The sequence below is a fragment of the Pimephales promelas genome, chromosome 16, assembly GCF_988280905.1.
Source record: "Pimephales promelas chromosome 16, fPimPro1.hap1.1, whole genome shotgun sequence".
NCBI lineage: Eukaryota > Metazoa > Chordata > Actinopteri > Cypriniformes > Leuciscidae > Pimephales > Pimephales promelas.
In genome coordinates, this window is record NC_142784.1 from 11,809,181 (window position 1) to 11,822,964 (window position 13,784).

At 37.6% G+C, this 13,784-nt stretch overlaps 1 protein-coding gene across 1 annotated transcript; it reads left to right on the forward strand.

The window, feature by feature from the left end:
- The first annotated feature begins 2,177 nt into the window (after positions 1-2,177).
- usp16 (ubiquitin specific peptidase 16) lies at positions 2,178-13,221 on the forward strand. The gene is made up of 17 exons (XM_039660120.2): positions 2,178-2,336; positions 2,639-2,707; positions 2,794-2,972; positions 3,052-3,152; positions 3,234-3,349; positions 4,555-4,748; positions 4,823-4,912; positions 4,992-5,122; positions 6,778-6,865; positions 6,967-7,048; positions 9,084-9,229; positions 9,324-9,497; positions 9,985-10,585; positions 11,028-11,122; positions 11,212-11,298; positions 12,228-12,375; positions 12,990-13,221. The coding sequence occupies exons 2-17, from the start codon at positions 2,659-2,661 to the stop codon at positions 13,109-13,111; spliced, it is 2,403 nt and encodes an 800-aa protein (XP_039516054.2). The 5' UTR covers positions 2,178-2,336; positions 2,639-2,658; the 3' UTR covers positions 13,112-13,221.
- The last annotated feature ends 563 nt before the right edge of the window (positions 13,222-13,784 follow it).

Here is a 13,784-nt window from a genome sequence, read left to right on the forward strand (position 1 = left end):
CGTTTAAGGGTACCCTAAAAAGGCGGATGTTGATGTATGGTCAAAAGACATCCCAAGACGTCAGTTATATGACGACTCTGGATGAGACTGTGTTATTCTTTTATATGTAAGGCCAATGAAAATGAGTGTTTCAAATTTGATACAATTCAAAGTATATATTTTTAGCAATGTTGACGGTGTTAAATTAAAGCAAAGTGACAAAAGTTAAACACATTTTAAGCAACAACCCCAGTGTAAAAAATAGATTTATAGTGCAATACTGGCAGTGTTGTTTCCTATAACAGAATGTAATTACACCAAGTGCAAATGTCCCGCCTTGTTGACTGATGTTATTTACACGATCTTTGCCCACGATTGTCTGATTGAGCCAGACAAAACTACAAACAAAATCCCGCTGACAGCAGGATTAGTGGCGTTGAGTAAGACGAGTGGCGTTTTGACTTTTGACTGAAGTTCAAATCAGCCTTTTTCCGAACAAATTTTTCTCTCATTTCCCATTAGGCTATACAGATCAGCTCCGGAGAGATGTTGATTTCAAATAAAAATGAAGAAAATATTTTAAAAGTACTTAACGGATATTTAATAGTACAAATAAAGTTTTTATCTGGGTAGGGAGAATGTGATTCCTTTATCGCATTTTTAACATTTTGTTTTTACTTTAGTGGCCTAAATAAATTTTAAAGTTTTACTTTACTTTACTTACACAAGAGATAGATGCTGTAAATGTGTCTACAAGCAGAGGGAGACAAAGATTGTGCAAATAATTTCACTGATTTTTTTTTTTTTTTTTGTGTGAAATATTATTATGATTGACCTATTTTGTATTATGTAAGGTTTCCACCCAAATCTTCACATTCTTTTACTGTTTTATTTTATTTTCCCTCCTGCCTTTGAACACAGTTAGCCTAGTTACTAATTTCTATATTGTTATGTATTCCTCTTGATGGAGAGCTCTGAAGCCAACAACAAAAAAAAGGAAGTGAAGAGACCGTTGCTCATGCTTATTTCCACACTTTATATTAAAAGGAGGTGATTCTTTCAATGAAAATGAACAGAACAAATGAATTATTCTGATAGAGGGTAATTATTTCCTAAGCCGCTCACTTTATTAATAAAGGTCAATGTTTTAAAAAAAATCAAGAAAAAATAGAATTAAGTAAAATAAATATGTCATTAGATTCCAAAATCTATACACAGGTTTGTTTTTTCCTCTTCTAAGAATTCTTCTATTCTTGTTCCTGTTTTGGTTCATGCTTGGATAAATGTGAATGAATATCTTACATAACTGCCATCTTGTTAGATTGGATGATTGCGAGGCCAGATTGAACAGATGGCTGCAAATAGCATACATATTTCTATATTACGCCCGAATACTGTTTACTACATTGGAGTCTTTCTGTGTAAACTGTCAGTCTTTGGCTTTGTGTTCACGGGGAAATTTTCAATTTTTTTTTTTTTTTTTTTTTTTTGTGTGTGTGGTGTGATTTTTCTCTCCACAAAACTGATCTAGTTTTTATTTAGGTTGTTACACACTGTAAGTTAGTGTATGACCAACTTTACTCAACATAACACAGCTGTTTGTAACAACAGCTCTGTCTTTTTTAGAATCAAATCACTTTTTTGAGACTGAATGGAGAGAGTAGACCTAGCCCATTTTCTATTTTGTGAAAATTGATTTTTATTTTTATTTTATTATTTATTTATTTTTTTGGTGGTGGTACAACTTTCATTGTCACTAGAAACAATTTGACCAGTACTTATGTATATTCCAAAGTATGTTAATATTTCTCATTAAACCGGCATGTGGGTGCAATTTTTACACGTTTTTAAGCCATTTCCAAGAATATCTTCTTATTTCTATTGTGTTGTAACTTGTAATGTAAAACACTGTTATGCATTTTATTTTATTTAATAGAAGACATTCATTTGGCTCTTGTTTTGTTTCCATTCACTTTCCTTTTTGATTTTTGAACAAACATACGTGGTGTCCAATCACAGAAAAGCCTTGGTTTGTATATGTATATTTGTTTACTGTCCTCTATAATATGTGTAGTCACTAGGTGATGGGTCCGTCTTGACAACGAAAGACGAGAAATGTGTGTGCTTGTCATTTCTTAATTTATTGTTTCAGTCCATAGACAGTTTCAGTCAGACTCTTATTTTGAAATGAACCTCAGCTGCGTCGAGCGTCACCCGGAAATACTCTTAGCAGCCGCTGAACAACATGCTTTACACGGGTGTTTTAATGCGGTTTATTTCGCTACAAATTATTTGAATACGGAAACTTGAATGGATGTAATTCCGTTTACATATTTTTAAATGATTTTTCTGGCCTGGTAAGTTTACTTCAACTGTTTGTCTCATGTTTGTCATTTGAAAATAACAGCTGTCGCGGTTTATTTGTATTTGCAGTGGTTTAAACGGAAACGTCTTTAGTTTAAATTGATATGACTATTATTTTTCACAAAACTTATTTTGTATGAGAGAGAGCTGTATTTGCTGACACTCATAAACGACCTCGTGTCATCATGACATCAGTGGATCACTGATGTTTGTGTTATTATAAAATGATTCAGATGTAATGTTATTGAAATGAATGTTCTTTTAATATCATGCATGTATTAAAACCCCCTCCCAGGTGCTCCTCTATAAACCAAAATGGGTAAAAAGAAGGGGAAAGACAGAAGTCCTAGCACTGAGACACCAGGTAACATTACATGTGTGATAGCTGGCTGTAAATTAAGTGATTATAATCATGAAACCTCTAACATGATTCTCCTGTTGCTTTATAAGGGGTTTCCTGCACTCACATCCGCAAAGGAATAGATAACAGCTTCCTGAAGAAAACCAGTCTAAATCTGAGCTCGTGCCAAGACTGTGAGCCGAACAAGCCTGTTGAAGACCAGATCTCGGAGGATGATATCGACAGAGAAAGTCCAGCTGTGTGGCTGTGCCTGAAATGCGGCCACAGAGTAAGTGATCAGGTGACTTGGTTATGACACGTTGCTATTGGCCAGCCGCACATAAACACAGTATTGTGATCCTCGTCAGGGCTGCGGGAGATTTGAGAATCAGCATGCGGTCAAGCACTACGAGACTCCTCGATCCGAGCCGCACTGTTTAGTGCTCAGCCTGGACGTCTGGAGCGTCTGGTAAGTCACACGCATCCTCACTGAAATGTGGAAGGGTTTGTGTGTTCAGACCTCTTACCTTCTGCTTGATGTGCCGTCAAGGTGTTACATCTGTGATGAAGAAGTTCAGTATTCTAGCACGGGACAACTGGCACAGCTGATCACAAATATAAGAAAACAAGTGCTGACGGATCCTGGCAAGAGGGCCTCCAACAAAAGTAGGTGCCAGACAGTTTTCAGAGGCACGTCCGCATGTTTTTTTAGTCATTATTTAAACAAACTGGTATTTTGTAATATTAAAGTCCGCCTGTGGTGAAAATCAAGCATTTAATGTTATTGTCTATGTGGTGTTTTTAATATTCTTTAAGACAAACCATGTGTAAATTTATAAGTCGACACCATTGCTGAGTACTAACGGCTGTGAACCAAAGACAGACTCAAAAACACGGTTTGAAATCGCTGGTGTTTCTGACGTCACAAGCCAGTCAGGACAACGTGTGATCGTCAACGAGTGAATTTCTGAGCTGGTGTGAGTGAGTGGAGGCGGGGTTAATTTACATATTCATAGAACCGCGTATATGTATATTTCAAGGGGAAACAAAATGTTTAAATATGTAATTTCGGTGGTCTAAGGTGAGTTTTAAGGGTTAAATGATTGACTACAGGGGGACTTTAAAGGGATAGTTCACTTTGAAATGAATTTTTGATATGTTTTAGCTTACCTCAAGGGCATCCGAGATGTAGGTGTCTTTGTTTCCACAGTAGTTTCAATTTTTATATTTTTAGGTCAAACCGTTCTTGTCTTTCGGTCATATAATGGAGGTCTATGGTCACCACCTCAAAGAGCATGCACAGAGAAGTCCAAATTAAACATGACTTAATGACTCGTAAGTGTAAGTACACATTGATGGCCTAAGACACGAAACGAGCGGTTTGTGTGAGAAAACGAACAGTATTTATATCGTTTTTACCTCTTGTAATTACAGCCACGTCCAAGTGATCTGAGGCCGCGGGCGCTTCTGTCTACGCAAGCGCCGGAAAGCGGCGGAAGTGATCTTTTTCTCACACAAACCGCTCGTTTTATTTCTTAGGCCATCAATGTGTACTTACACTTACGAGTCATTAAGTCATGTTTAATTTGGACTTCTCTGTGCATGCTCTTTGAGGTGGTGACCATAGACCTCCATTATATGACTGACAGACAAGAACGGTTTGACTGAAAAATATCAAAATTGAAAATACTGCGGAAACAAAGACACCTACATCTTGGATGCCCTTGAGGTAAGCTAAAACATACCAAAAATGGAATTATCGCTTTAACAGTATATACTATGTAATATTTGAAAACAACGTATTTTAGACATTTTGGCTATTTTGTAATTTGTTTATGGTTTCATTTAATAAAGCATAAATTTGCTTGCAGAATGTAAGAAGGAGGAGAAACCTGCAGAGGAAACACCACATGAGGAGAAAGAGAACCAGGAGAACCAGAAGAGCAACTCCAAACATGACGACAGTCCCAAAACACAGAAGGCAGCGGCAGGAAGCTCTGGTGTCGTGTGTGTCAAGGGTCTCAGTAATCTGGGCAACACGTGTTTCTTCAATGCAGTCGTGCAGGTAGAGAGACAGAGTTTGAGACGCTGCACATTTCTGCATGTAAACAAGCTCTGATGTTCTCGTCTCCCTCTCAGAATTTATCACAGACGTGGTTTTTGCGAGAACTGCTGAGCCAGATTTCAGATGAGAAGAGCTGCCTCACCATCACTCCACCATCTGAGCTGGTACTAATGCCGACCCTCATTATGTTCAGTTTCTGCATGAATCTTCATCTAACAGCACATTTTCACATTATGTTTTCAGGAACCTCTTCAGATCCAGCTGGAACGACCCGGATCGCTCACGCTGGCTATGTGTCAGGTGCTGAATGAAGTCCAGGATACCAAGAAAGGTGTTGTGACCCCTAAAGAACTCTTCACACAAGTGTGTAAAAAGTAAGTATCTGTACAAAAATGTTCCCAGGGCAGCTTCCTCATTTAATAAGAGGAAAGTGTTGTTCTACTGATGTGTGTATGTGTGTGTGTCTTGTTTTATATAATTTAATTAAGATCATGTGAGAAACTCTGAACTGTTATCTTTGATCACAGGAATAAATTACATTTTGCAATATATTAAAATAGAAAATACTTAATTAAATAGTAACAATATTTCACAGTGTTACTGTTTTTACTGTGTTTATTATCAAATAAATGCAGCCTTGGTGAGCATTAGAGACTTCTGGATAAATTGTGAACCACCATGTATAACATAGAGATTACGATTCTCCCATGACTCTGAATAGACAACTAAACAAAATAACATATAAGGTTCTGACAAAATATTACTATCTACAGGTTTGAATGACTCCCTCATAAAGACTTCACTTGTTTCATTACTGGATGAATCAGCATTTTTGAACAAATCTCTGGAATTAATGATTTATGACAGATACATTTATTAATAGTCATGTGTCGCCACCTACTGTTGTAAAAATACAAATGGTACAATCGTGATTAGAACAGGGTTCCCGCGGATCCTTAAAAAGTCTTAAATTAGATTTTTTAAAATATAAGGGCATAAAAAGTCTTATAAAGTCTTATTTTTACTTATGAAAGGTCTTAAATTTTAGATGACACTTCGACTTAGTCATATTAACGATTCAATGAACAATCACTTGCTTCTTTCCCGAAGGAATCAGCCGTTTGAACATCTGTTGAGTGAATGACTCCCTCAACTCGCTTATTTAGACAGTGATTTACCGCCACCTACTGGCGGTTTTAGTTTCATATTTAAGTAAAACATTTTATATTTAAATATTAAATATTGATTTTTTTTGACTGTCTCATAGCTTGATTTATGCAATTGTAAATTTAGTTTAAATATTAATGCCACTTCTGATGCTGCTTTGTGTCACCTCTGCACTGCAAATGTGGATTTTGATTTAAAGTTTTAATATGACTGCTAAGAGTGGTACTGTATAATTATTGTGTTATTAAGTATTATTGTATAAATAAGTATAATTACTGTATAATTTAATTTGAATGTTAGTATCTGACATAAAACGTGATGCATAACTCTAAATAAGTTTAGAAAAAAATGTCCATATATAGGTGAAAATGCCCCTGGAAATCGATTTAAAGTGGCAAATATTGCACATTAACTAATCATTTCTGTCACTGCTGTGAACTGACCACTGCATAGAATATGAAAAATATTAATATCTTCGCAAGTCTGCGGTCAACAACAGGCCTAAACCAGCCATGGCACCAGCACAAAAACACAATCAGTAAAATATCATCTAATTATTTCCAAAATATCGAGATATATTTTTGTCAATATTGCACACCCCTAATGTATGGTATTAATTTTGATTTCTTCAGGTCTTAAAAAACCTTAAATTTGACTTTAAAAATAGTGCAGGAACCCTGTTAGAAGCACCAAGTCACTTTCAAACTATGATTTACTCTATTATGTAGACTTCATTGTTTATATCCAAACTATAAACTTTAATCCCAGTACTTCTGTGATGTTATTGTAACAGAAGTAATGAGACTGTGATGTTGAAAAGACTGAAGCTTTTAACGATTGTGTTATCCGTTGTTGTTCCCAGAGCTCCACGCTTTAAAGGCTTTCAGCAGCAGGACAGTCAGGAGCTGCTGCGCTACCTTCTGGACGGCATGCGGGCTGAAGAAGTGAAAGTATAAACCTCTAACGGCACATATGCCATCTCATTTGATAATAATGCATGAGACATTTTAGTTTATCCATGTCCTGTTTGATTATTGTCTGTATTTTTCAGAGAGTGAACTCAGGAATTCTGGAGGCTTTGAAAAACTCTGGCAAAAGCTTAGAGGCGGAGCAGACGAAGAAGGTTACTAAAGGTACAAGTCACTACCACAACGACAAATTATTAGAGGCAGACCGATAAAGGATTTTGAAGGCCGATACCGATACAAATATTTGTTGGTTTTAAAATCCGATATTCCGATATATCGGTCGATATTTTTTTATTTATTTTTTTCTGAAACGCGCAACAAAACATTAACAGATTTCCCTAACATTAGTTATTTGTAGTTATTTATGAGTTTTAACTAAAATAATATGATAACGCCTTTTAAAAAGAAACTTGTTCTTTTATTGTCACAACAGAACAGACTGATGATAGTGGCATTAGCTAGCTTTATGGTTAGCTAGTCTACGATGAGCCATAATTTAGCAATGGATAACGTCATACTGCAAATTGTAAAATATACATTTTCAATATAACAGGCCAAGGAGAGATGATGCGTCACGTGAACTGTACTTCAGTCATAATGTCAAAAGTTAAAAGCACAGTCAGTCAACTACTGTACGCTGTAACAGCGTAACGTAATTATTACTAGCTAATTCCGCTTCACTCTCGGCTTATTTAAATGCAGCAAAACTGGACATGAAATTTTGTCATGCTTATTTGAGTTAAAGGTGCCATCTAACATAATAAATCAAATCCTACTCCATATTCCATAACAGATGGGGGCAGTATACCTCCAAAAAATGACTTGTGCTCCTACCATCGCGCATGTTATTCAAATCATTTGACATGATAGTAAAAGGTTGGAAGACCGCAGTTTCACGTGGAACATTTGGAGATTTTTAGAGATCAGAGACTCAATGAACTAAACACTAGAGTGAACTAAACTAAACACTATGAATCTCAACACTAAATGATGAAAACCGCCTCATAGATCTCAAAAACAAGCTGGTGCATTTCGACGGTATGGGAAAATAAAAGCTTGGGCAATTATTTGAAGTTTATGGTATTCGTTTTGTTCATATTACACTTTTATTGTTATTGAATTAATTTGACAGACAGCATTCGCTGATGTTGATCAAGTCTAGCGCCGTGAATTCACCGTGAGACACACGCAATTGACACTTAGCAAGCAGGTTAGTTAAGCTCTCAGATTCTGTCAATTATATTACGCAATTCAAAGAATAAATACCGTTTTGGCGCTTGTACATGTTACAGATCCCTAGCGCACGTGAACCGATCGTCTCTACTAGCTGGAAAAAGAACATGAACTCTGTTGAAAGATACAGTATGCTACAACTTACCAAAATGTATTCCTCATGCATAATGTCGACCAATCATTTTTTGAACTCTTCCCAGAACTGAAATGTAGTAGTGGGCTGTATTTCCACACGACTGACATCAGGTTCAAGTACACACAAGCCGGCGCGAGCGCGACTCACTCGCGTATTGCAGTTTGGCTGGTGCTAACGTTGCCCGTCCGCATACCGCCTCCCATGGCCGGAACTGGTATTACGATACCTGCCGGGCCGGGGCTAGTAATTTAGCATGCTAATTCAGGTTAATATCTCGGCAGCACTATAACTTGTCAGTTTTTTAATGACATCTTTGCACTTATTTCTTCTCATTCTTTTGATGCGTGTAGCTCATTTTTCGTATATTGTTACCTCAATTATTGTATATGGCACCTTTAAGAGAACTGATGGGGATGTTCTTTTAATGTATGTATCGTAACCAACTCAGTGAGTGTTGCCAACAGGAACGGTGTAGAGTGCCCTCTGGTGGACAAACTATACAACTCCAACACTCATGACATGGTTCAAGCGTGTCTCGTCCGTTTTTATTTTATTTTTTAAATATTCATTTATCAGCCATTATAACTGCCGATACCGATAGTTTGAAAAATGCCTGATATCGGCCAGCCGATAATATCGGTCTTGCTCTACAAATTATACATTACAATGTGAATTTCTCAGGTAACATGGAAGACGAGTAAAGATTGTTCATTTAGACATTACCGACATTGTAACAATACTGTGAAGGCAAGATTAAAGCCAAAGCTTGTTTATCATAACATCAGTATTATTAAATGAATAACTGACTTTCTCTCGCCTCGTTTTCACCAGAGTATGAGAAAAACGGGGCACCCAAGAACTTTGTGGACCGAGTGTTTGGCGGAGAGATGAGGAGCACGGTGATGTGTAAGGAGTGCAGGACTGTGTCTCTGGTGACGGAGATGTTTCTGGATCTGTCTCTTCCTGTGGCTGATGAGGTAAGATTCATATAGCTGCTTTGGCTCTTCCTTCTGGCAAAACGCTCATAGTTGCTGTTGTAAAGCATGGACTGATTTGAGTCTCTTCCTCCAGGCCTACAGGAAGAAGAATCAGAAGAAAGTTGCTCAGTATCGCAGCAGCGTCAGTGACGATGGAGATCAAGACAGCACAACATCTCTGGCCAATGGGAATGAAGACATGCCGACAGGAACAGGAAGCAAGTACCAGCAGAAGAAAGCCAAGAAACAGGCCAAGAAACAAGCCAAGGTAAATTTCAATTATATATGGCCTAAGCGTGTTATTGAATAGGGCAATGTTAATGTATTTGGTTTCGACAGATTAGAAATATAAACTTGCTACTGCCAATAAATACACAGACATGCTTCTGTGAGCATGTAAGATATGCTGATATAATCCCATAGCAGATCTAGACAGGGCGAGGTGGAGGCTTTCAGAGGAACTCTGTTAGCGCCACACAGGACTAGTTTACAGCAAACAATGAACCAGACTATGTTGAGCAAGCAATCTCATTGGCTGCAGGGTCAGCAGAGCTCAGTCAGCTTGTGCCATGTGTTAATCATGTGATTGATTGCAGATTGCATGTAAGGGATCAGCCTGCGCCCTCTAGATTTTCATATATACTGTATATATAATGTGTTTTTTTCTCCCCCTACATGTTTTCCACATATCATGTTCCATTGACTTATCTTAGTATCAAGTAGAAAACCGACATTTTTGGCTTTTGTATCCATAGAATCAGAGACGGCAGCAGAAACTGGGCAGTAAAGTCCCTCTGGAACCTCTGTCCAATCAGAGCACAGCTAGCAGCGCCGATCACAGTGTGGCGGAAAATGGCAGTGCTGATGTGGAACCAGTTAAAAACAGCCAGGAGGATTTGATCCTTGAGAAACCTTCCGCACAATCACTAAATGAGGATGTGGAACCCGAGCAAGAACGTGCTACCGCTGGCACGAACCGCTTCACTGCCTTATCCGAAGACCAGACCTCTGAAGATGTCTCTGTAGAAGGAGACAAAGTGGACGAGGTGAATGAGGACAGTGCTGAAGAGGATCAGTTAGTCGAAGAGCTGAATATTATGTCACTAAACACAGCTTCAGAAGGTGAAGTGGAGAATGGAGATGATGCCTCAGTTGACGTTAAAGAATACACTGTGGTGAATGAGGACCCTGAGCTCGCCTTTCACGCACTGACCAGCAGGGAGGCGCCAGAGAAGAAGGAGTGTTCGGTGGAGTCCTGCCTGTATCAGTTCACTGAGGTGGAACATCTCACAGAGAACAACAGACTGATGTGTTTTACCTGCACAAAACGCCAGCCTGGACATAAAGCCTCGGACGGTACTGTGCTCGCCTTTTACAATATTTTCAATATTGATCTAGCCAATCTCAAGGTGTGGTGAATGGTGTGTGATGATGTGGGGATATTTTAATTCCAAAGGTCAAATGAACTTTATCAGGATGCATATTATCCTGGATCCATGAAATAACGGGCATTTAAAAATAAAAATCTGCCTGACTCTATGGGAATTTAACATAGGGGTGTCCTGACTTATGCACCCTGTATTTTAAGGAAAAACATTTATTTATTTATTTATTTATGTGACATTATTCATTCACAAAGAAAATTGAAAGATTTTTCCTAATCTCATAGATATATAGATTAGGAGTATTCATAGATGGATAGATAGATCATAAATAAGCATTTTTTTTTAGTTATTGAACACAAAACAAGGTCAATTGTGACAGCAATGTTTCTGAACTGATTTGTGTCATGATTCAGGTGTTAAGAAAGCTGTTTACAGAGATGCACTGAAGCAGATGCTGATCTCTCATCCTCCAGCAGTGCTCACACTTCACCTGAAGAGATTCCAGCAGGTAAAACACCTGGTTCCCCCTGTCCCAGACCTCACCACACTGATGCACTCTCCATTTAGACCCTTGTCCTGTCATTTGTTCGCCTGTAGGTTGGATACAGTGTTTGTAAGGTGAACAGACATGTGCAGTTTCCTCAGATCCTGGATCTTGCTCCTTTCTGCTCTTTAAACTGCAAGGTGAGCAAATGATGCTTGATTAATTGAGAATCAAGATTTTGTGTGTGTGTGTTTAAAATAGAGATGGTTCTCCTACGATTCTGAATGGACAACTAAATTCAGTTTGAACGAATGATTCAATGATTCACTCATAAAGATGTTTACTAGATAATGAATCCAGTTTTTTAATCTCTTGAATGAATGATTCAGTGGCAAATACATTTTTAACAGTCATCACTGGTGCTACAAATACTTGTAATCAAACTACAGTTACTTTTCTATTGATTGCATGATTACATATTATTCTCACAATATCAGTAAATATTCATATTCAGTAATTTATTTATTTTTTTCCCTGTTATTTAAAAAGTCTACTGCCTCAGAAGGTCTTCCAGACTTATGTTTCCAGACCGATTGGTCACCAGTGTTGTGCCTGAACGAGTTCATGAACTCGTTTGTATTTTGGCCGAAGGTGAACTGAACGTACTGTATTACTGCCTGATAAATGTTACTGTGAACACGTTCATTCTGGTGTCTGTTTAACTGCGTTCAATAGGGTGCTAGATTTCTATGGAGCGTTCCAGGCGAAAACCAAGGTTAATACACACGTAAACAGGCATCAATATGTAGCGAAATCACTAGCGTCACACCGCCGCACGCGTCACAACGCACATTTCTGTGCAAGCTTTTCCCGCCGATAAAATAATTGCTGTAGTGGTTGTATATGGGTTGTGGCAATAATTTAAATAAAAACAGCTCGCAGCTACATATGGAAAATGAACAACTGCAGCATGAATGTTCACTGTGATCACAGGCTACTTGTCGACGGTTTAATAGACATGGCTGAATCGTTGTGCTTTAGGAATGAGATTGTGTGGGTGATTGAATCGAGATTGTGATCTTTCATGCTCCTATATAAGCATTGCATCAAACTCTGTCTGTGTTTTTAGGGTGTGAAGGAGGGAGAAACGCGAGTGCTTTATAGTCTTTATGGCATAGTGGAGCACAGCGGCACCATGCGGTCGGGACACTACACGGCCTACGTCAAATCAAGACCCTCCACAAACAATTACATAGAAAACGGGTCGGCTGCTGGTTGTGAGTATCAGCGCTCTTGAGTTTGTGATTTCAATGATATATATATATATATATATATATATATATATATATTAGGGCTGTGAAACGATTAATTGCGAAAAATCGCATCCAAAATAAAAGTTTGTTTACATAATATACAGTATGTGTGTGAACTGTGTATAATTATTTTGTATATATAAATACACACACACACACACACACACACAAGCATGTATATATTTAAGAAATATTTGCTAATAAATACTGTGTGTGTGTGTGTGTCTGTGTGTGTATATATATATATACATACATACACACACACATATAATTTGTTCTATACATACATATTTTATATATAAATAAAACTTTTTTCTTAAATATATACATGTATGTGTGTCTATTTATATATACAAAATAATTATACACAGTTCACACACATATATTATGTATACACAAACTTTTATTTTGGATGTGATTAATCACGATTAATCGGTTCACAGCCCTTATATGTCTGTCTGCCTGTCTGTCTATCTGTCTGTCTATCTATCTATCTATCTATCTATCTAAGCATCGCATGCGTTTAGCTGGAAACCAAGTGACATTATTATTATTTTCCAATCATCCTCTTGTCGCAGGTAATGCTGAGGCCAGTAAAGGTTCATGGTTTCACATCAGCGACAGCAGCGTCCATCCCGTTCCCGAGGCCAAAGTGCAGAGTTCCCAAGCCTACCTCCTGTTCTACGAGAAGATCTCATAACCCACGGGAGGACTGAGCTTCAAAACAAAGGGCTGGTGGTGCTTCTCTCCGACTGTGCTGGGAAATCCGGTTAAAACACAATGCAAATGGATTGAAAACTTTGAATCAAAGTTGTTTGTATGAGCATCTTCTTTTATGGTTTTTTTTTTCTCTTTCTCTACATTATCAGCTGCTGTTCAGGGGGAAGTTTTCATTCATGCAAAACATGATGCAAAACTTACTTGTGATCATTTCTGTTTTTTTAATTGAAGTTAATTATGCTCAGTGGGGATTGGAAAGTTATGAAATGTTTTTCTAACCTCTCGATCATGGTTTGATGAGGCTTGGAAGTGGTCATTTGCCTCATACAGCATTTCTCAAAGTATCTGAGTGTCGCTGCCAAGAGAAATAGTCATTTTCAGTGAATCTCGTGGAAGTCATACTTCACCCTAAAACCACAGGTTTATATAGTAGGGGTAGTAATGAGAATTGTGGGGATATGTACTTAAATGGCAGGGTTATATATACATATATATAAAGTAAATATCCCTACAATTCTCATTCATTTTATTTAAAGATTTTTTTTTTCATTACAAGTCTAATTTTTAATGATGGAGTGCACTTAATAATCATGGACACATTTTTAAAATTTAGTCGGAAAATTTAATTCAGTACATTCAAATAATATGATGTA

Excerpts from the sequence above, each read along its gene's own strand:
- usp16 (XM_039660120.2), top strand. The coding sequence starts at position 2,659 with ATGGGTAAAAAGAAGGGGAAAGACAGAAGTCCTAGCACTGAGACACCA. Across the intron at positions 3,153-3,233 it reads CTGGACGTCTGGAGCGTCTG|GTGTTACATCTGTGATGAAG; the intron begins GTAAGTCACACG and ends TGTGCCGTCAAG. Across the intron at positions 11,299-12,227 it reads TCTGCTCTTTAAACTGCAAG|GGTGTGAAGGAGGGAGAAAC; the intron begins GTGAGCAAATGA and ends CTGTGTTTTTAG.